Source organism: Chinchilla lanigera, unplaced genomic scaffold (assembly GCF_000276665.1).
Source record: "Chinchilla lanigera isolate Chin_1 unplaced genomic scaffold, ChiLan1.0 scaffold00126, whole genome shotgun sequence".
NCBI lineage: Eukaryota > Metazoa > Chordata > Mammalia > Rodentia > Chinchillidae > Chinchilla > Chinchilla lanigera.
The window spans coordinates 836,403-859,833 of NW_004955527.1; the positions used below are offsets into that span (position 1 = coordinate 836,403).

The window sequence follows — 23,431 nt, forward strand, 5'->3', positions numbered from 1 at the left end:
ATCCATCCACCCATCCACCTATCCATCCATCCATCCATCCAACCATGGATTCACCCACCCATCCACCCATCTACCTATCCATCCATCCATCCATCCATCCATCCATCCATCCATCCATCTATCCACGCACCCATCCACCTATCCATCTGGCTGTCTATCTATACATACATACATAAACACATACGTACACACATCTGCCAAACCACCCATCCATCTGTTTATCCATCCATCCATCCATCCACCCACCCATCCATCTGGCCATCTATCCATACACTCATCCATCCATCCATACATCCATCTGCTGACCCACCCATCCCTCTGTCCATCCATCCATCCATCCATCCATCCATCCATCCATCCATCCATCCATCCATGTATCCATCCATCAACCTACCCATCCATTATTGAGATTTTCTTTGTCTTTAGCAGTGGCCTTTGGCGCACCTCGTAAACTCTCCACTCCTGCCCTCTCCCAGCGGACTTTCCCACACCTTCAGGTTCCCTAGCACCTCTGCTCAATGGCCTACCTAACCCTCACCTCCTGAAACACAATTACTTCCCACAATGAAGGAGCTTCTCCCAGGACCAGATAATTTTATTAAACCACAATCATATATTAAGGACGAGGTTTGAATTACCTGGAGCAAATACTAATGTGAAGAACTACCTCAGTGACAAATACTTTGTTCTGAACTGTTTACTAAATTAGGTCTTTCCTAGGCCTTTTCAGCCTTCAAATTTTTTTAGTACGAGTAATAAAATAGTTACACAATTAGTAATAAACCTGACATCCCGGATACTGTTTTTTCTGCTTAGAAATAAAAGGATACTGAGTGTGTGTGTGTGTGTGTGTGTGTGTGTGTGTGTGTGTGTGATTTCCAACAGCTCTGGTTTTCTGGACTGCAGATACATAAATTATTTGCCACGGGAGCCATTCCACCCCATAGGCTGCAGGTGGTGGGGAAGCTACCCCAAGCCCAGTGGTGGAAAGGGTTCTCCTCTGGGAGCCCAAAGCTGTTCTGATTCTGCAGCTGACTTGCTGTGTGGCCACAGGGAGGTCACCTACAATCTCTGGGCTTTGGTTTCTCATCTGGAGAATGAGTGGGTTTGCCTGAGTGATGCCGAAGCCTGCTGGTAGATCTAGGAGTCTGGGTTTTAGATAGCATTTATATGTCAGTGACTGTCACAAGCTCTCCCAGAACCTGTATTTCAGTGATCCGCTAGCTGTCTGCACTCAGGTGTCCAGCAGAGACATCAAACTAGATCCATAGAGAATTCACAGACTCCACCCTTACCCACAGCCCAGCTGGTCCTCAGCCCTCTCTCCATTTCAGGACAGAGCACCTCCACCCAAACACTATGGCCGCGGCCCTCGAGGTCACCATCCGTGTCTCTAGTTCTGAGCTCTCCCACTTCCTGCCCCACAGACTCCAACTGAACACCTACTGCACCCCTCCCCAGACCCTGTCCTGTCTTTCAGCACCGCAAAACTATAGACAGGATCGCCTTCAATGGCTTCTCATCACTCTTACAACAGCATTCAGACTCTATTGATCTGGAATGTTCTGCAGCAGTGGTCCCCACTGTGCCTGCACAGTGGAATCACATTGGGCTATTTCAGACCCAGAGGCCAGGTCCCTGCCCGGCTGATGTTCTGGATTAGTGGGCTGGGATGGGTCTCCGCGCTCTTAAGACTCCCCTGGGTACCATCCGGCGCCAGACTCTGTCCCACCCATCGGCACGGGCTCAGCCCGATCAGCAGGCAGGCGCCTGTGCGAGCTGCTCCCCGTTCTGGGCTGAGCCCCATAAGCGGTCGGTGGTACACACACAGTTGTTAGGGTGTAGTCACACTATGGATGGGAAAGTTTGGCTGATTCTTTTAAGTGTGTAATTTGATAACCCGTCATCTCATTAATGGAACAGGCATTAATGGAGGCCCTGATCAGGGCACTGAGGACATGGGTGTGCGGGAATCCCTATTCTTAAGTGACAGGACTCCTCCGTGGTGATGGGGGCATAGGAGAGACACCCGCCCCCATTTGCAATACCTTAATGTATCACCAGAGGGCAGCAGCCAGCTTTGCAACTGTCCCTCCCAGGGACAAGGGGGTGGGTCCTGGGAGTCCTAGACCTCACTGATCTGGGGTAAAATAGAGTGAGGGGCAGGTGGGTGGAGGGGACTGCGTGGTATGGGCTGTGGACTCGGGAGAGTACATCTCAGCCCCCTGCTCAAATGCTTCCAAGCCCCTAAGACTTGCCCAAGGAGAAGCACCCGCTCCCACCCTTGGTCCCAGATGCAGAAACAGGGACCTCCTTAAGCCCCTTGGGCTCCTGGGGCATGCAGACCTAGTGGGAACTCTGGGGCCATAGGGAGTTCCAAGCTAAGAGATGCAAGGGTGTTTCCTGGGAGGGGAGGAAGGTATTGGGAGGGAGAGAAATTGTTGCTAAGGAAGGGGCAGCAAAGGCGGAAAGCGAAGAAACAGGAGAGACGAGAGTCCAGCCTTATAGGTGGGGCGGAGGATGGAGGGAGCTGGTGCTGCACCTAAAGGGGGTGCACGCCCAGAACTAGCCTGAGCATGTGGTTCGGGCCCTGGGGCACTGGGCCCTGCTGCCTGGCTGCCCAGGGCCTTGGAGGGGCAGGCAGACCTGCCCCTGGGGAGCTGCAACCTGGTGTGAGAAGGTGAAAGCGGAACGCACCATGCTCCAGCCCTGCAGGTGAATCAATCCCTCCTCTAGGAGGGTCACTGGGGCCCTGCGCTGTGCAGGACGTCTGAGCCAGGCCTGGAGCACTACTGGATTTCAAAAAGGCTGGGAAGGGCAGGCGACCCTGGAGAAAGAGGAAGAGGTGGGGAGGGAGAGGCTGGTGCCGGGAGGGTGCAGGATGGGGGCGGGGATGGGCACCCTGGGAGCGGGCAGCTCTGTGGGCCTACAGCCTGGCCAGGCGTGTCAGGCTGAACAGACTGCTTCTGGCCAGTCAACAGAATTGACTGCCAGCTGCAGAGGGCAGAGAGCCGGGACAGCAGCTTCCTGCATCCCTTTCCTGGAGCCAGGGATGGCAACTCTGGGTCTCCTTCGCCAGGGCATCCAGGGCCCCTCTGTGTGCATGTGTGCGTCTGTGCTTGATGTGAGTTGGCGCACAGAGAAGATCCCGCCCCAGCCTCTCACACTAGGTCTACCCAGTCTCCAGTGGCCGGTGCTGGTCCTGGCCTGGGGTAGGCACCTGCCACTGTTAGTCTGATGAGGCCCTGCCCACAACGGCCTGGGGAGTGGATGCAGCCCCAGTGGCCCATGGAGTACCACAGCTTGGGGGTTCACCTAGGCTTCACCCTTCGAAAAACTGTGTGGCCTTGGACAGGTGACCACACGGCTCTGCTCTTTCATGTCTCCATCTACACAACAGGATTCAATGAGCATAAAGTCTATGGTTGCTGGGGTTAAACCCAGGGAGGAAGGGCAGAGTTGGCTGTTGGAGATGGTCATTCTGCATTCGGATATAACTCATAACCCAGTCAACACACCTGGGCTCAGGTGGAGGGCTCTCCCGGGCCCTGCGCTGAGTACTGTGGATGGAGAGATGAAGGAGGGAGGGCCTCCCCCTCCCCCCAGAGGCAAGCGCTAGCCAGGAAGCCCAGAGTGGCTCAGGCAGCCCGAACAGTGCTGCACTGGGACCTGACCAAGGCACCCTTCCCTAGCTGGTGCTCTGGGGTGGAGGCTTCGATGGCCCGGAGTAACTCCCGGCTGGAAAGCAGATGCAAGCGTCATCTTAGGGGAAAGGGCGGTGGCCAGGGCCTATGGAGGAGCCGCTTCCTCTGCCCGCTGCTCCCCAGCCTCAGCATGAAGCCTGGTGCGTGGAAGCCCTAGGCCCAGGGAATCACTGCTGCCTGGGGGTAGCCTGGGCGTGGGGCGAGCCAGGTCTAGAATTGCTGGTGCCTTGAGTTCATCTGGCCTCAAAGGATAGTGGAAGGTTCCTGGTAGCCCAGTTAGTCCATCATCTTTAAATCTAGCAGGTCTTGCTGCAGAAGCCTCAAAACCATTGTCTGCTGCCAACCGCTGCCAGCTGAGACTAGAATAATTGCTGTCTTGGAGCCTCTGTTGAGTTCCTTGGCCCCAGGCCACATACGGGGCATGAAGAAGATGTGTGGGCCTGGGCTTTCCAAGGCTCCCTATCCTGTTCCAGGCTTGAGTCAAATTCTGTCTTACCAGGAACTGGTATTTTCAAGTAACTTCCAAGTGGATCCTAACGCGGGTGGCCCACGGACTGGCCGGTGGTGCAGATACCACAGGTAGCTGGACATTCAGGCCATGTGTAACGCCCCTAGTGACTGGGGAGAGAACTGCAGCTTCTTCTAAATCCCTGGTTTTTGAGACAGGACTAGCTGCTACTTGGGGTTGAAGGTGGGGAATTTCAATTTCGATATAACTAAGAGGCTGTTCTTGCTTGCTCTGGTTTCCAGGCCTGGATGATTTCTGGATGGGAGAGAGGAGTGGATGCACAGTGGGCCAGGAATCAGATATAACTGTAGACAGCTCCTTGGGACCGGGCTTGTTTGTGTCCTGTTGCCTGGCACCTAGCTCAGCCCTGTGTGTATTTGGTGAATGGCTGAATGAATGAATGAATGAATGACCATTCAGAGCACACAGCACAGGTTATGTGCTGGATGTGTGGGTGGATCATGATGGTATGCAAGGGGAGGAGAGAGCTGCAGAATTCACTATCACAGCGGCACGGGGTCAGATGGTGACTTTCTTTGTACCAACAGTAAAGGAAGCTTTTGGGTCTCACATTAACATATGAGATTTCTGAAGGAGGAGGAACTTCTCAAAAGCAGACAGGTCCCTCCGCTCTCTGGACCAAGCTGTTGCTGTGTTTGCTTAAAAAGCCACTCCATTGTTTCGTGAGAACAAAGTCCAGAGGGCTTCTATTCAGAAGCCATTGTCTGCTCCTGTTTGGAGTGGCCTTGTCCCTCCCCGGCACTTCCCACCTCTGTGCCCTTGTGCCCACAGCGTCCTCTGCCTGCAGCACCTGCCCCCGGCCCTCTTTGTCTAAAACCTACTCCTGCGGCTAGAGCCGCTTCAAATGCCACCTGCATCACGATTTCCCCAGTCCCTGCATCTGATTCATTGAGGCAGCGTGTCTGCATCTTTCCTAGGATGGAAATCGCTTTATTACTTGAATTATTAGCTGTTTATCTCCATGGCTTATCTCCCTCCTCTCTCCATTCCACAAATATTTATGGTTCCTCTCTAAATGCCAAGTAGGTCTGGGAGCAGGGAGAGAGGACACCCCGAGCCTCGGAGGGACTTGCAGCTGCTGGACCATGAGGGGAGGGGACTGGCTTCGAGCTCACCTGGGCCCTGCTGTGTCCCGCAGCTCTGGGCCTTGCACACAGACATGAGTCCCCAGGCCTGTGGGATTAGTGCAGGGAGTGGCATCTCCCCCTGGGATTCTTGGACTGGCTCCGCCCATCTCCCCCGCCAGAGGTGAATTGGGAACGTGGAACAGCGGAGCCCTGAATTCTGCACCAAGCCAGAGTCCTGCCCCACCTAGCCTCTTGTTTCTAGCTCTGAGGGGCGGGCGGGTGCACATTCCCTGTGGAACATGGCAATCAGAGCCCAGGCTCCTCCACAAATGCTTTGTCCTTCTTCCTGGCACCTCCAACCCATCCTTCCTTCACTCAGTACTCAGGGCAGACTTCCCAAAAGGCATTCACAGCAGGCCAGAGCCTTCAGTGGCTTCCAAGGCATTGATAAAAGCCAATTTGCTTCCTTGTTCCTGGTTTTCTGGCCACACCGACTCTGTGGCAGCTCCTCGCTTATGACAAACACCTTCTCACCGCAGGACCTTTGGATATGCTGTGCCCTTCACTTGGAAAGCCCTGCCTACCCCCAGCCCTGCCTGGCTGGCTTCTTTAACACTGTGATCTCTGCCTAGATGCCAGGCCCTAGGGGAAACTCCACCCTGCCCCCACCTCCGTTATTCTTATTCTCTTCTGTCCTATGCTATGTGTCCCAGTACATGTGCACATACACTGTAAGCATTCTTCTCTTTGATGTTAGACACATTTTTATAGGCGGCATCTTCTCCCTCGCTACACTATAAACTTTCCAAGGATGGCTTTGATGATGATGTTGTGTTCATCATTTTATCCTCATTGCTGTCCCTGACACACAGGAATTGCTGTGTGACAAATGACCAGTGTGGACTGTGAGGGGAGGGATGGAGGCCTGAATGTTCCCTCCTAAGTAGGCTGGTTCACCTACATGCCTCCCAAGGTTGCGCAGGAGCCTCCTGGGCTCATAGGCCGGGCTTCTGGAAGATGACTGGGGGATGGGGACTTCTAGCTGACTTGCTCTTAAGAGGTGAGGTCTGGTCCCAAGAGGTGGATCACTGCGGGCATGGCCTGGGAGGCTTTGTCTCCCGCGTGGGCCCCTCTCTAATCGCTCTCTGCTTCCTGTACACCCTGCCGTGAGCAGCTCTCCTCTGCCATGCCCCGCTGCCCCGCTGCCCCGCTACCCCTGTGCCCCGTGCCCCTGTGCCATCCTACCTTGGGGCCAGCCAACTCTGACTGAAACACAAGCCAAAATAAACCTCTCTTCTTTTAAGTTGTGGGCATCAGGCATCATGGCCCAGTGATGAGGAAAATGACGGAGACAGCCACACTCACTAGGGGACAGGGTTCAGAGCCTGGTTGTCCAAATACAGCATCTTGATACATGGAATACTTTAAGCAGAATGCATTTGAGTAACCACGGGTGCTGGAAGGACTCTCTGACCTTCCTGTGCAGCAGGTCATGGGGGAAGCGACCCTGTATCCTGCCAGTCACTTGTCATTCTCTCTGCCCGCCTTCGGATGGCCCCTGGATGCAGACCTGAAACCAGGATTTTGGAGGGAGCCAATGCCGATGCGTTATCCTGGTGACCCAGGGAATCTCTGGGGACAGCAGAGGACACGCATCAGAGCTGTCCCACTGCAGGGTGAGTGTGCCGGGGCCCTCACCCAATGCTGCCCATCAGTCACTGGGTGGGGCGCTCCTGGAGACCTGAGCTCGCTGGCGCGCATGCCCGTCCGGTGGGGAACGCTCCAGGGAATCTTGGGCACTGGTGCTGTCCAAGCAGTGAGGGCAAAGGGGACGCGGGGAGGGAAGGCATGTCCGCTACATCGCGCCCTGCTCCTGGGATGGTGTCTTCCTGTCTGTCAGGTCTCAGCCGAAGCGCCACCTTCACAGAGGCCCTGCCTGACGACCCGCCTAAACATCACCCAGTGCCCCTGGTCTTTCTGTGCTCTGCACCTGCCTCTCCTCTCGGCCACCAAGCGGGCCACTTGGACGTGGAAGGCACACTGGGTCATTTCCCCGGTTGACGCCCTCTGCTGGGTTACAACACGGGGTCCTTCTACTCGTCGCTGTCCCCTGGGCCCCTCCCACAAGGCCAGGCCTTGGTGGGTTCACAGTGGAGATTCCCTCAAAGCAAGCCCTTCTGGTCCACGCTAACCCAGGAGTGTTGGGTCCCAAGGCTTGGAACTCAGAAGACCTCGGGGTGCTCGCGGGGCAGTGACAGGCCCCAGGGTGCACAGCTGGGTGTCAGCTTGCATCAGCACAGGCAGATGCCCAGGCACTGCTGACTTCATCCCTGGGGCCCCACAACGGGCGGAAAAGCTGGGGCATCCCAGGGGCTCCCCCGCCGTGGGGCTCCTCACTCTCTGCGGACTCTGGGATCCCTAGTATCTTAGCCCCATTCTCTGCGGACTCTGGGATCCCTAGTATCTTAGCCCCATTCTCTTCCACTTCTGCAGCTGAAGAGGAAGCCTTCAGACAGCTGCGGAGCCAGGACTCTTTCAGAGATGCAGTAATTGGTAAATATCTTCATTTATATGTAAATGCGAACACCCCACCCCACCCAGGGATGCCGGCAGCCTGTGTGCATTCCCTCCAGCAGCAGGAGACTGAGATCCCATTCTTCCTTCCTTCCCAAGCCGCTGGGTGCCTCCAATAGGACTGCTTGGATCCCTGTGGTGCTGTCTGTGGGGAGATCACCAGTGTGACAGAGGCTCAGGGAGAAGCTGGGAGACCAGGTCCCCACAAGGGGAAGAAAATAGCAAGGGCCACAGGTCTGAGAGAATGAGCCAAGACAGGGTAGCTGTGTGATCTTGGGCAAGTCTCTCACTCTCTCTGGGTTTCCGCTTCCTCAACTGTAAAACAAAGAAGGCACCTTAGTGTCAGAGTAGAAAGAGGTGGCTTCAAGTTTGATCTAGATGGTGTCATTCCAAGGAAGACCCTCAGATGGGGCCCCTTTACCTTGCTGAACTTTGATCGCAAAATGCAAAACAGCCTCTAGGCTACAGAAAATAACAACGCCTGCCTTGATTTAAGGGGTTGTTTGTGAGGATCCAAAGAGAGGCAGTGTGCCAGGAGGCTTTGTGAGATTCGTAAAAAGGTGAGTTTTTGGTTTAATGGTGGAAAGGAAGGTTTGTGTGAGGCAATAACAGCAAACAGGCGCGACTCAGCGGCTCTGCGCTGCGCTTTAAGCAAATTCACTTATCAAATTCACTTATCAGATCCTCCCGGGGCTGCAGCGAGCTGTTTGCTGTTGTCATCTAATTCTGGAGACCAGCACACTCAGTCACAGCATTGCCAGCCCCAGATTTCCCTAATGCCAGGAAGTGGAAGGATCAACATTCCAGCAGGGGCAACTGGACATACTTTCCCCTTAGATTTGGGGGTAGTAAGAGGAAGTCCCTCTCAGGGAGCCAGGGAGCTCACGGGGAGGGCAGCGGGATTTGAACCCAGGTCTTCTGGCATGGCACCCAGCCATGCTTTGGATGAGCCAGGGACGAGGAGGAGCACAGGCATTCTGGGCAGTCTCTGGGTTGCCTTCTGCACTTAGGAATCCGAGCCAAGGAATCACAGAAGCCATGCTTGGGGCCGGGTGGCAAATGGAACAGGACAAGGTAGGTCAGGCCGGGGCTCCCCGGAGGTCACAATTGCCGTACAGGGGCTGGGGCTCCGGGAAGCAATGGAGACCATCTGAGGGCTCACTTGCTACAAAATTATATATACATGTATCTGGTTCCCAGAATAGTTATTTTCTACTCCAAAATGAATTTTTATCTCTTTTCCCATCTGGATTGTAATCTGCGTGTCTTTGGTGTGCTTTAATATTTTAAGGTGTCCTGGCTGCTTTTGGAAAGCGGGAACTGGAGAAATTCTGACTGGATGGAGGAGGGCACCTGTGCAGCCATTTGCCCCCCTCGGCAGGCCCCTTCTGGGCCACTTGGAGAGGAAGGGCCCAGCAAGGTCACACAGGGACCATGGTGCCTTCCTGGTCTGGCCCAAGCAGGCTTCCTATGCAGCGATGTGGGGCTGGTGCCCCTTTGCTATCCTCCGGTCCCATGCAGCACTCATGTTGTTGTCCCCAGGGGCCAAGCAGTGTCTCCAGGGTCATCCACTCATTCTGCAAACTTCATTATGTACCTACTGGGTGCTGGATGCCACGCCAAGAGCCAGGGGTGCTACGTGAGGGGAGCATTGTCACTCCTGAAGTCCACGGCCCCATGTCAGGGACAGGAGCCTAAGTCTCTCTGGGGCTCGAGTCTAAAGACAGCGTAGCATCAAGCATTTCTTGGACACCCCACAAAGCCATCATGACAGTATATGTCGCATGGGCTGTGGCCAGGGTCTCCAGCCTCGGAGCTGACTGCCCCTTTGCAGCTGGGAAGCAGGCAAAACATTTGGTGTGTAGTGTGAAAGAGCCTGTGTGTGTGCACACACACACGTGCATGCAAAACTTGTGTACCTTTAGCACAAGGGTGCAGCATTTCTATCTGCAGTGAGAGCGCCCTCTGGAGGAGGGGTGGATATTGTGGAGCTGCAGCCATCCAGCCCAGGGGGCTTCAGTTTTGCGGGGATAAGGATCTGTCCAAGGGAGGAGACCCGTAGATGGACCTGCATGAGTGGGGTTCTGAAGGCTGATGAGTTTACCAGGGGACCAAAGGGACAAAGGCCCTTTGGGAAGATGGACCCATGCGCGGAAAGGGTCATAGGAATGAAGTGGGACTGCAGTCTTTCGAGAGTAAGTGGGGCTGTGGGGACCTGCATGCCTAGAAAACATCAGCCTAGAACAGGGACCTGATTGGCTTGAATCTGCAGCTACTTCTGGGCTGGGAGCCTAGTTGTGTGAGGTCATTTTCCTTCCCAAGCTTGAGCCCGTACAGCCAGCACCCTTCAGGGAACAGTAGAGTATGTGACCCAGGCTTCCAAATTGGCCTGTCATTCCCAGCTGTGTGAGGTTAGGCACACTGCTCACCCTCTCTGGTCCTCTCCAGGAAATGGGTTGGGAAGCCTGCCTTGCAGGGCTGTTGGAGAAGCCTGAGGAAGAGCTGTGGCAGTGGTGTGACCCTGCTGGGCAAGCGCCCTCGCTGACCCGCCCCCCCCTCCCTGCTCACTTGCTTGCTCACCTCACGGTGGACTGGTACACCAGGTCCTCCCGCCGGCGGTAGCTCTCCATGTGCGAGTAGTTGGTGGAGAACATGGCATCAAACGTGAAGATCTTCTGCTTGATGGTGCCACCGTCGGTCACCTGCCAAGAGCACGGGGCACTGCAGGTGAGAGTAGCTCTCCCTCCGCCCCTCCTCCCGGACATCGCCCAGCCCAGGCTCCCGCACCCCTGAAGGAGGCATCATCACAGTCATTATAGCTTCCCATGTGGAACAATTGGCACTGCCACCACGGGGCATGCAATGGCGGGGACTCAGAAGGGAAGGGACTTCTGGCACCTGCAGCCAGGAAGGAGAAAATCCCGCTCCTCCCGGACCATGGGGATCCCACTAAGAACCAGCGACTCAGACACCCAGGGAGCCCAGGGCAGGATCCCAGCCATTCGAGTACGGTTTGCAGAGCAGGTCACAGCCTGATGCCCCAAAGGGAAGGAACCAGGCAGCAGGCTGGACAGGAATGGGGAGGAGATGAGGTCCAGGCGACAGTTGTGGTGCAAAGATCTCACAGAGCGACAGACCAGCCCATTTGCTGTAATGTCTCATGCATTCCCAGATGGTAGGCTCAGAACCACAAGGGAGCCCAGAGCAGAGACAGCCCTCATTTTGGAGATGGGGTAATCCCTGAGGGCTGCCTGGAAGCAGTGAGGTTTAAGTTGCTTTTGCAGGAAGAGCAGAGGCTGCCTGACAAACAGTAGAAGTGCTTTCCAAGCAGAGAGGACAGCAGGGGCACAGGCCAGGAGGCAGGACAGAGCAGGAGCATTTGTGAGAGCTACTGTATCAGGTGCCTGGAGCGGAAGGGACAGGAATGAGAGAGCGGAGGCAAGAGGCAGAATGTGTGGGATCACAGAGGGCGGGAAAAGAGGACTGCAGCTTTCCCTGAGGCCATGGTGGCGGAGCACCGGGAACAGATTGTGTTTACAATCTGGCTCTAGGGGGAGGACTGTCCAGGAGGGTGGCTAGACCAGGGGGGGTCAGCGCGGCTCTGTGTGGTGTTGTTCCCTCAGGCATCCAGCTGTTCACAGCTGGTGCAGAGCCAGACCCCAGCGTCCAGGTTCCCGGATGCCCCGCCGCCTCCCCACGCCTGCACTGCCTCCCGCTAATGAAAGTGTTACTCCGCAAAGCAGCAAGGTATGTGTTGTCACTGTTTCAATTATTTATCTGTTTACTCGGCTGCGGCTTTCCGCTTGTCTCAGCAACTCTATTATAGACCTGGAGCTTGCGGCCTCTCGCCGCTCAGCTGGGCTCCGTGCTAACAGCCTGGGCTGGGGAGGCCTCATGCCTGGGCCCCGAGAAGTGGAATTAACTCCCTGTGGCTGGGAGGGGGAGGTAGAGGGGGATGGGAGGGCGGCAGCTGAGGACCCAGTTTCTCCCAGGGGCTGGGCTGGGCACACAGGACCTGCCCGCTGGCTGGTGGGACTGGCCCAGAGCACCGCTGGCCTCCTCTGACACATCTGGCCCCAAGCAGACTTGGCCCATATATGCCTGGGTGGCTTAGGGCACACAGGTTCGGGGCAGTCCTGCCGGCATTTACTGAGCATCAGCTATGTGCCGGGAACGGGCCACATGTGTGCTGGTGCCTGTCCCTGGGCAGCAAGGCTCTGGGAAGGAGGCCGCCTTCATTCCCGGGCAGTTAAACGTCGACGGTGCCGTCTCCAACCCCAGGACCCCGAGGACCTACGGAGGAAGAGGATGAGGAAGGGGCCTCCCAAGACAGGTTCTCCGGTCCTCTCATCTCCGCCCAGGCCATCTGGACTCACGTCTTGGGCTCGGTGCGTTTTGGACCTGGTGCTCCGAGCGGTGGAAGGCAGGGGACCACACACAACTGCTCTGTCTCCTGTCTGCAGCCAGGCCCAGCTTCCGCAGGAGCGCAAGGAGCCTGCAGGAGGACCGCAGGACGCGGGAAGAGGACCCCTCACTCTCACACTGGCCCTCGCCCTGAGGCCCCCAACCCCAAACACCCCTGGCTGTGCCTGTGGAGGGTGAGACCCGCAGAGAACCCTCGGCTGGAGCTGCCTGGGCTGGTACAGTGTCCAGGCGAGGAAGAGGCTGGAGCTGGCCTTGCTGGCTTTTCCATCCCATCTGTCCGCATCCAGGCCTGGGGCTCGCTCCGCACGGCCCTGCTCCTGCCTCCACCCGCTTCCTATGCCCTCTGCGTTCTGTTTGTTTGTTTCCTGTGGTACTGGAAAGTGACCCAGTGCCCTCACCCTGAGCTACATCCTCCGCCCACGTTTTATTTGTTATTTTGAGATGGGGACTCAATGAGTTGCCCAGGCTGGGCCTCGGATCTGCAGTCCTCCTGCCTCAGCTTCCCAGGTGCGGGATTACAGGCTTGCGCCACCACGCCCGGCTCTGCTGACATTCATTTGGCCCTTTAGAGACACTCAAGTATCTTTCTTCCCAGGACGTCATCTGGGGGACAGTTTTGTCCCCCTTTCCTACTAGGGGACATCTAGCAAGTTCTGGAGACATTTTTGGTTATCACAGCTGGGAGGAGGGGTCCCGACATGGGCTGACAGAGGCCAGAGATGCTGCTGACCCTCTTACGACACAGAGAACGGCCTCCCACAGAACTGCCCGGGGCTGCTGTCCGCAGCCATGATTAGGAAACCCGGTTTACTCCCACTGCATGGTGTGGTCCCTGGGAAGGAAGTGGGATAGAAGACAATTTTTCCATTTGGCGGATGAGGAAACTGAGGCCTGGAGGAGCGGAGAGACTGAGGTCCAGCATGGGCTCTGGCTCCCGGGGCCGGGCTCCTGGCTGTCCGGCCAGGCCGGGGAGAGGAGCCAGCGCCCTGCCTCACCTCCACCTGGGGGCTCCTGATGCGGCGAAGAGGGGGCGCGGGGAGCGGAATCCACACCACTTACCTCACTCGGCCACACCGCGTCTCTCTTCAGGTGTGGCTGTTTTATCTCCTTCTAAAGCACGGCAGCCCTTATCGCCCCAATCTCAAATTTCACTCCATTTTTTTTATTACACAACGGAGAAAAAACCTGTCAGTAAAACTGTCTCCTCAAATTTATTTGCCGGGACTGAGGGTTTTATTACTAGGGAAATACACCCGCACCCACACATCAGCACACGTACCCACACACCCCGGGTAAAGCAGGGAAGAATTATTCGAGCCGTAAATCGCCATCTCAGGCTGAGGGACAGGGGAGTTTCAAGGACGAGGCTAGTTTCTTTGGTTTTATTTACATCTTTTTCTCTGGGGCTGTGTCTGGGGTCTCGCTATCAGCCTGGGGAGTGAGAAACTGCTTTGCTGCACCCGCCTGGGACTCTGGGGACAGCTGATCTCGGAGGCAGGATGACAGCTGGAAATAAGCACCAATATCCAGGTTCTGGCTGCCGGCCCTCTGCCACCCTCCTCCCCCAGCGAAGGCAAAGGGAAAGGGAGACGCAGGCCAGTGGGTAAGTGACGTTTTTTGGCGGGGGTGGGGGGAGATTACTGGGGATTAAACCCAGGGCCTTCACACTGAGCTCCCTCCCTGGTCCTTTTTAAAAAATTTTTATTTTGAGACAGGGTCTCACTAAGTTCCCCAGGCTGGGCTCTAACCTGCAAACCTCCTGCCTCAGCCTCCCGGAGTGCTAGGATTACAGATGGGTACCACCACACCCAACTATCTGCAAGGACACTGTGCTGTAGCTCCTGCTGCGAGGAGGCCCCAAGAGAGGGGCTGGGTGGGGGCAGAGATCGCAGGATATGGGCAGAGGGTGCCGCGGGTGCCACGTCGAACATGGGCTGGAGGAGACCACCTCTTTAATTCTGGAAACTTCTCTCCTGGCACAAGTTGTGCAGGTCTGGTTCTAGGCCTCAGGAGCAAGGAGGAAATGACTGCAGCCCAGCAGGTCTGACTCAGGGTCTGGTGGGGTGGTACCAGCTTCACAGGCTGTGAAAGACCCCAGTCAGGGTGATGGCGGCTGCAGCAACAGGTGTTTGCCAACTGTTACTGTATGTGCTCCTGGAGGAGCCACTTCCTTTGGAGGAAGGGCTATCCCGGAGGGCTTCCTGACAGAGGTGGTGCTTTTCAGAGTGCTGGCTCTTCCCGCCTGTGGGAGGCTTTTGAGGATGAAGCTAGACTGATTTTCTTGATTTCTCTTGATGTCTGTTACTGACTTCGTGCTCTCGAACAAGTCTTCACCTCTCTAAGTCCCAATGTCCTCATTTGCAAATCAGGGAGCATGCAATGCACCCCCTTGTGAGGACTGAGTGAGGGGAGCCTTGTGCAAGGATGCGCTCAGCCAGTACCGGAAGTGGGCGGTGCCAGAGCCCTGAGGTTTTCCCCGGGTGCCACGGTGGGGTGGGACCCGGTAGATACACAACAGTGGAGCTAGTGTGGCGGAGAAGCTGCTGCCCGCTGAGGCAGCCCAGGGACAGGCGGGTTTTCCCACCCCCAGAAAGAGAGGTGCTTCCGAGATGACTTTGTTCACTCGCTGAAGAGATTCTTATCAAATAAGTAAATTCGCCCTTGGATGTAAACGCTCTGTAGGACACGAGCCCTGTGGGGGCAGCGTCTGTATCTGTCCCTTCCTCGTTCGGTCCTCAGAGTTCCGCACAGGGTACTGGCGCGATGACTATCTGCTGAGTGAAGGATGAATGGTGAAATGACCGGGCGGCGTCCTTACCAGTGCAAGGAGCTCTTTCTACTCTGCAGTGCAGATGAGCCCAGGACAGCCTGCTGCCCCAGCCCCAGGGTAACTGGGATCTCTGGTCCAGTCCCAGCAGCCTGGTCCAGCCTGATGCGGCTTCAGATCATCCTTAAGGCAATGCTCTGCCAGAAGCCAGCAGGGTCAGCCCCGGCATCACCACTTTCCTTAAAAAACTAAGTCCACGAGAGTGGCAGGTGACCTTCCCCACCATGCACTGTGGCGCTGAGCCCTCCGCACGATGCGTAGGAAGGGAGGGGCCTCTGGGGTTGGAGGTATGCCGAGTCTGGTGTGACAGGACACGCAGGGGCTTTGGGGGTCACACAGCCCTCAATTTACATCCCAGCTATGTCATTCTTAGTGTATGTCTGTGTGACCTTGAAGAGGTCTCTGTGCTTTAGTTTCTGCATCTGCAAAATGGGAACCATCAGCCCTCTCTGCAAGGGCCCTGTGTGAGAGCAGTAGAGGCTGGCACACAGCAACAGACAGCACAATGGGTTGCCAGGCAACCAGTCATGGTAACAGTGCAGGAGGTAACAAGACAGTCAGTGCCTTACCCTCAGGGATGCATTCTAAGACCTGGCAGAGGCCCGAAAACACATAGTACTGAGCTCCCTAAAGACTATGCCTTTCCTACATGTATCTACCATGATCAAGTTAAATTTATGAATTAGGCATGGTAAGAAGTTAACAGCAATAACTAACACTAAAAAAGTACCATAATATACTGTAATAGAAGTTATGTGAATGTCCTCTCTCTCATATGTGACATGCATGCATACATGTGGACAGCAACCCATCTGACAATCAAGTTGGCTATTAAGTGAGTAACAGGAGAGTAGGATATACAGTGTAGATACTCTGGAAAAATGAATGATTCAAGCCGCAGGTGGGTAGGACTGCGATGCTGTGAGATTTCATCACCCTGTGCAGAACAGTGAGCAACTTAAAACTTACGGATTGTCTAGTTTTAGATTTTCCCATTTAATATTTTCAGACCAGGTTTGACTGCTGGTAACCGGAATTGGACAAAGTCAAGTCCCAAATAAGGGGAGACCATGGTAGTGAACCCTGAGTGCTTACTACATGCTAGGCATTGCTTAGAAATTATAAACTCATGAAATTCTACGAGACTGTGTTCGGCATATGTTAGCTATTGGTGGTGGCAGGGGTGGGTGGCAAACACACAGTTGGTGCTTGGGAAGGTGCAGTTCTTTCTCACCCTGATGGCATCTCTGCCATGAACTCCCCAATGACCAGCTTTGCTGTGTAGAAGCTTCTGAGCCACCCCGAGTTGGACTCCACGCCCCACAGGTTGCCTCTGTACTCTTTCCCGCTCTGGGCCTCAGTCTCCGTGAGGTAGCCGGAGAATGGTGACCTCCCAGAGAACTCTTTGACCCCTGTAGGCCCCCCTGTTCTGGTTCTACAACATCAGCCGCGCCTGATTGCAGCATCTCACTGCCCGTCCAGGCTGCCGGACCCCGTCGCAGGGCCGGCCGCTCCCCACCGGCTACAGCCAGGTCTGGTGGTTTTTCAGATGGAGCCACCAAAGCATGGCCAATGGACCTAGTCCAGCCAGCAGCGTGAGAGCCCGCTGGCCAGACGGGTGCATTTTAATTTGAAAAACAAATAAGTCTCCAGCTCTAGCCGCCTCACCCACGTCCCTGGGTGCCGTCATCCAGAAAACGGAAGGAAAAAAAAAGGGAAAGGGGGAAAATATCACCTCCTTCTACCCCCAACCTCCTTCTCTTTGTGTTCAACAAAACCAATTATAGGTTGGAAATAGCTGTAATAAACTTGATATCCCACTTACGGGCCGATCCCGCCGAGGCTGGGCAGTGTAATCGTGGCAGAAAGGAAAGTGCCGTTTTCGCCGGAGCTGTTTAAATTGCCTGCCTACATTATCCGGACTCCTCTCCAGCCGGGAAGGAATTTGCTGTCTTGGAAATGGAGCAGCTGAGGGCTCTGTGTCTGGGAGTGTTTGCAAGGTAGGTTTTAATGAACTGATTGGCTACACATTTGCCGATGGCCCCAGGACACTTGCATCAGCTGGGCACAGGTTCAAATCCCAGCACAGGCCAGTCACGCTTCTGGCTGTAAATGGGCTACTGTGTCACCTGCCTTATAGGCTCACTGGAGTGGAGGAGGCACTGCATCAGACAATGCAGGTGACAGATATCAAGCAGACACTGCCCTGAGCTCAAGGAGAATCAGTTCCACCGTGAGTGCCTCCCTCCCTGGCTCTGGGTTCTCACGCGAGTCACCTGCGACTCTGAGCCTCAGTTTCCTCGTCTGTAAAATGAGGGATGCAGACGGAGCTGATGCCTGGAGTGTTAGAAATGCCACAAGGAACATAAACAGGTAGGTGGAAGTGTCCTATAACCCGTAAAGGGAAGCGGACGCTGTGGTTAATATGCATTTAGGTCTCTGTTCCCACACTGTGGAAAGGGAAAAGAGCAATGCTAGAAACTTCCGCTAGCCAGCCATGGGCCGCAAGTCCCTTCCCATCTCATTTAACCCTGCGTGTCTGGCACAGGGACTGGTACATGGGATGTGACACGAACGCACACTAGTGGACCTGCCCTCTGTCCAGACACTCCGAGGTGATGCTGAGCAAGTTCTCTCCAAGGCCCAGGTCCCAGGCCCATCAGACCTATGAGGCTTCATAAAGGGGTCACTTAGATCACGTCAACCCTCGGGCACTGCCCGGAGCCGTCCGTGCCGGTGTGAGGTTGGCGGCTGCTGATCCTCGCTGAGCTGTGCTGGTGCCAGAAGGGGCTGCAGACCCAGCTCTGAGGACAGGGAAGCAAATGGCTCACCCACCCCTGCCGTTTCCCCAGCGTGCACTTCCTGTCTTCTCCGGTGCGGCTGGCAGCTCAGGAAGCAGGGACTTTGTGTGTTCAATGGCGTATCCCCAACTCCTAGAACACAGTCTGATACACAGTGGATTCTGGTTCGATATTTCTTATAGAAATGAACATCTTTTCTGCAGTCAGAGAAAGAATGCTATTTGCCCAGGCTGCCCAGCTCTCACCTGATGAAGCAGAGATTTGAACCTGAGCCTGATCAGGAGGTTCAGACAGGGGCAAGGAGAGGAGGGGGTGTTCTAGGCAGAAGGAAATCTAGGCAGGGGCCCTGAGGGGGAAGGTGAGAAGAATGGAGGTGAGGGAAGCAGGGGACAGTGATGTTGGCTCCTGATGGTCCTCTGTGAGGGGGGAGGCCACAGGGTTCTTGTCTTTCTTGTTGCCATGGAGATCCTGGACCACTCTTCCCCTAAATTCCCCGCCCACCTCTGTCCACCCTGGAGCTGTTCTTGAAGCTCCTGGCCTGGGGGCTGGGCCAGAGGTGCAGCCACACTCAGAACAACTGGGGAAAAGCATACCCAGTTCCCAAGGACAAGAAGGGACAAATCCTCAAACTGGTGCCACCCACCTCTCTTGTAGGCCGGATTCCAGCCCTCTGTCTCCCTTGTGAGTTCCGGTTTCTGGCCGGGCTGGGCTTGGGGTAATTGGCTTCCCCTAGTGTGTGTGGGAGATCCGGTTCTGACAGAGACAGCTGGTGTCATAAATTGCCTTGTCTCATCTGGTTACTGTGCGATGGCAGACAACAGCCCAGGGATGGGGCCTGGCAGGGGGTGGCAGGTGAGCGGGTGGCTGCGAGCTTCTCGTGAGCCCTGTGCGCCGCACTTGGGCAGGTGCTCGGGCAGGTGTGAGGAGGGATGGGAGCACACGTGCAAACAAGAAAACCTGCATTCCGTGGGGGGTGTGGGATGTCGGTAGGGACAAGGTGTGCTTCTGAGCTGTGTGTGTGTGTAAAGCAAAGCACCAATACGAATGTTCACTTGTAGTTCTAGACATCTGCATGGGGAGGATCCTGAGGGCTGGTAGGGTGCCTGTGTGTTTGGGGCTGTGTGTCCTTGTGGACCCTTGGTGTGTGCACCATGTCTGCACTCATAGCTGTAGCCCCGCTGACATACCCGCTTCCTGTCCCAGGCCAGGGGCCAGGTAATGTTAGCCCCAGCGTGTGTGGAAGTATGTTTCTGACAATCCCGGAGATGGGCCCGCCAGGTAGGAGAAGCATCAGCTCCCCCGCCCTCTGCCCCGTAGCCATCTCTCACACCTGGCGAGTCCACAAGACACTGCTGAAGTGCTCCGAGAACCCTCTTCACCTCCTCTCACCGTGCCCGCTAATAAGCAAGAAACAGGGATGAGGGGCAGGACCCGGCCAGTGCCAGACACTCTCACTTCCATGCACAGCACAGTCTCCAGGGTCGGTGCAGAAGTGGGTGTGAAAATACCCATTTCCTGGAAGCCCCCTCTGGAGGTTCAGCTCAGCCAATTGTGGGTGGCATCTGGATTCTGTATTTGTAACAAGTCCCATGGAGTCAGTTGGATGCAGGGATCCGGAGTCACAATCAGGAGACACTGCCTTGAATCTAGGATCAGTCCACCAGGGCCAATCAGCAGCTTTCCCAGTGGCCATCAGTGGCCAGGCTCCAGGGTCACATAGATTCCTCCAAACAGTACAACTGAGGTAGTCTCTCCCCATGTGGCCAAAATACCCACCCTTTCTTCCATTATGCTCTAAAAGGGTTGGTGCGGGGAGGAGAAGGAGGGAATTTTCCATTTACTGCCTCCCTCAGCCTTCAATCCTCCAACCCCAATGACTTTGGCCTCTCATTCATTCATTCATTCATTCACTCACTCACTCATTCTTTCAGTGACTCACTCACACATTCATTCACTCACACATTCATTCAGTCACTCACACATTCATTCAGTCACTCACACATTCATTCATTCATTCAGCACTTCTGGGAGGCAGGCTCATTGACAGAGGGATACACAAGACATGGTCTTCGCCATAGGGGCTCACAGAAAGGACCGTGACAGGGAGGAAGTTTGGCAACAGTGCTCACTCTGAGGCGGGCTCTGGGTCTGGAGCATTGGGACAGAGGCAGGGCAAGGTGGGGTGTGTACAAAGAGCCACATTCAGGACTGGCGGGGACAGTGGCTTTACATGGCAGAGCTGGGCTGGGCAGTGGTTAGGCTCTGGAGGCTCAAGTGCAATTCCAGATCTCCTATCTCCCTGCCTCAGTTTCCTCATCTGTAATGGGGGTGAGCAACAGCAGCACCTTGGAGGAGGCTGGAGGAGGTACTGTTTCTTCCAAGATAAGGATCTGAGGAGGTGCCTGGCTCATGCTGTAGAATCCAGAGCTCTCATCATCAGCTGTAAAATGCTCCGCACAGTGGATGTTATTATGGCCATTATTTTATTGGAGGGGGGTGGGAGCCATAAAGGCTTCAGGCAGGAGAGTGACAGGTTCTGGTGGCTTGGCAGCTGCCCGCAGCTGTGATGTACACTGCCAATCTGGGGTCAAGACTGGGCTGGACTTGGGAAGAGGCATTCGTGACCGGGAAAGATCATTTTCCTGGGCTCCCTACCAGGGCTGCAAACTGGATTTGGGATCCCAGCAGAAGGCTGGGCAGGTGTTCGGGGCTATGGGGACCTGGCTGAGCCTGGCTGGTCCCAGTATCTGTATATCTGTGTGGGAGGCTCAAGTCCCCTGCCTGTGACATCCTCTGAGATGTCCCCCATGGCCGCACTCAGCTCTCAGGCACCATGCTACCCTTGCCAGAAGCACACGTGTGCAGACAGGTTGTGTCAAGGAAATGCTCATCGTGGGAACAGCAGCCCTGTTTGTGCCAGGCTGGCTGACCAAGGCAGGCAGCGGGGGCTTCCAGTCCTCAGGAAGGGACCTCTCTGTGCCAGTCCCCCCGGGCCACCACGCTCAGGGGCACTGCCGACAACCCGGCCTGCATTAGGCTTGGCCACCAGCAGACCCACAACGGTGGCCTGTGAGCAGCCTGCACCAGCCTGCCTGTCGCCAAACAAGGGCAGCCACATGGGCAAACGCTGCCCGGCCTGCCTGTGTGCCCGCTGTAATCAACACACGCATCGCAGGCAGCCCAGCCTAGTGGAGCCTGCCTGTCTGTCCATCTGCCATCCGCCCTCAGGAACGAGCACCTCACCATGAGCTCCAGCGTGGAAATGTGCATCGTCCCCTGGACCTCAGATGCCCATGTGTCCAATACAATGGGAACGGCTGCCCTCTGAGCTCTCCTCCTGCTGGCCGTGGTAGAGGAGAGGTTCTAGCAAGAGGCAGCCATGGGGGCCGGAATTCTCCACTTGAGGGCGACGTAGAACCTACAGGCGCAGTGGATTTTTACTTTTCACTCAACAGAGACGTAGGGCATCCTTACTATGTGCCAGAGAACGCGTTTTTAGAGCAAGGGGTACAGCTGTGATCAAGAAGAGTCCCTCTTCTCCTGCAGTCTGTGTTCTAAGGGGAGGAAACAGATAATGCAGCAGCTGAAAGAAGATGGAACGAGTGACTCAGACAGGGAGAGGGCTGTGCAGACGATCAAAACGGAAAGGCGGATGGAGGCGGTGGGGGCTGCAACCGAACCTTAGGAGGCCACACGGAGGCTGACACCCCGGAGAGGAAGGGCCACGCCCCTGGGGCAGAACAGAGCTGCTTTCTGTGGGTTCCCAATGGAGTCCCCCGGACTCGGCGCAATGGCTCCCAGTCCCAGGGTTGCCCCTCCAAGCGCTGTTTTCCGCACCTCACAGCTGGGGTCCCTACAGCTAGAGCCGAGCCCCAGGCTGGGTCCTGCAGCCTCCCGTTTCTTTTCCCTGCTGTTCCACCTGGGGCATTTCCAAGCACACAGAACAGTGTCAAGGGTTTCAAATCCAGCACCCTACGCCCTGCCCGTGACAGTTACAATGTGCCCGTGCTTGTGTGGACAAACTTCCCCCTCCTTACCCATCACCCGCGCTTCCTCATCGGATCCATCCCACAGAGGGTTGGAAAATACGCTTCTGAATCCGCCACATGAACACCAAGATTTAGAGTTCAGTATTGATTTCCACGTCCTCTTCTTTTGTGGTAAAATTGACACACAACGAAACGGCATAAATCTCAAGTACGCCACTCAATTTTTGAGTTTTGATGAACGCGTACGCCTGTGTAACCCAAAATGCCCTCGGGATTCAGAACATCTCCGCTGCCCTCACAAAGTTCTCTCTGCCCCTTCCTGATCCATCTTGGCACCCAGGGGCAACTGGTATTCTGATTTTTTTTTCTCACAGCTTTTGCTTGTAGACTTTCATAGAAATGGAGTCAGACAGAATATAGTTCCAGTGAAGGCTGTATGTCCCAGCAGACTATTTCTGGGCCAGAAAGGCGCAGAGGGCTCTCTGTGTGTCACTATGTCCCATCCTCCCAGCAGCCCTAAGTGATTCCCATTGCGACCCTAGTTTCCAGAGTGACAAAGTGACTTGTCCAAGACAAGCGCAGAAGATGGACCTCAAACTCGAGGGGACGTCAGCCCCTGGATCTTCCCTCGCCCTGCATGATGCAGAAGCAGCAGCCCAGGGGGCCAGGCAATCTGTTCAAGCTCAAGGCCGCACGTTGATGCGATCAGGGGCTCCTGGGTCTCCCAGCCCCGGCTCCTCCCCCTGTATCGTGCCCCACAGGAAAGGCCTCTGCGACACGTGGTCAACACTTCCTTCTGGAAGCCGGGCAGGGAGAGCTAGGCTCTAGAAGGCCTGGACGGTTTGCAGGTATCAGCGTCTTGGACTGGGCCCGTCAGAGCCCTGTTCAGGCCTGAGCGCCTGGCTGGCAGCGGGAAGTGGAGGGGCTAGTATCGGTCAACATGGGGAGTCTGCACAGGTGCAAAGTCATTTCACTGAAAACCAAAAGCCCTGGTGTAGACCAAATTAACACCATCCACAGAGTGACTTGGCCCTAGACAATGGTTTGCAAGCCCAGCCCTCAGCACATGAAGACGCGGATGGTACCGAGAAGAAAGGACGGCGCGGGGTCAGACAGGTCTATGTTGGGAGGTGGAGGGCTGTGCCCTCACCCTTTGAATCTGCCTGTGTTCTGTGGCGGCTCTGATTCATGGGACCAACAGAAGTGGCAAGAGGTGCCAGTTTCCAGGCCCAAGACTCAGAGGCTGGCAGCTTCCCCCTCTCTGCTCTAGAAACAGGGGCAGGGAGAGCCCAGGGCTGCCATCTACGCAGGCTGACTGGTGCAGTAAGGGGGCCTCGCTGAGCCAGGCTTTCAGCCTTGCCTGCCCCTGGGGACACTGCCATGACCCCGCAGACCAGACCAGCTGCCAGCCACCTGCTCCTGGGGACTCGGCGGATGCCCGGTGGGTGGGCGTCAGAGCAGCACATGCGACCCGCATCCAGGAGGAGCTTGGTCTGGGCGTCCGCCAAACACAGC

General features: G+C 55.7%; 1 protein-coding gene across 1 annotated transcript in view; it reads right to left on the bottom strand.

Moving 5' to 3' along the window:
* The window catches only part of Igsf21 (immunoglobin superfamily, member 21), a gene marked incomplete at its 5' end in the record, with an annotated part of 221,340 nt that overhangs the window by 63,063 nt on the left and 134,846 nt on the right, over positions 1–23,431 (bottom strand). Inside the window, 1 exon segment of the mRNA XM_005409806.2 lies at positions 10,455–10,576. Coding sequence (XP_005409863.2) covers positions 10,455–10,576 — 122 coding nt within the window.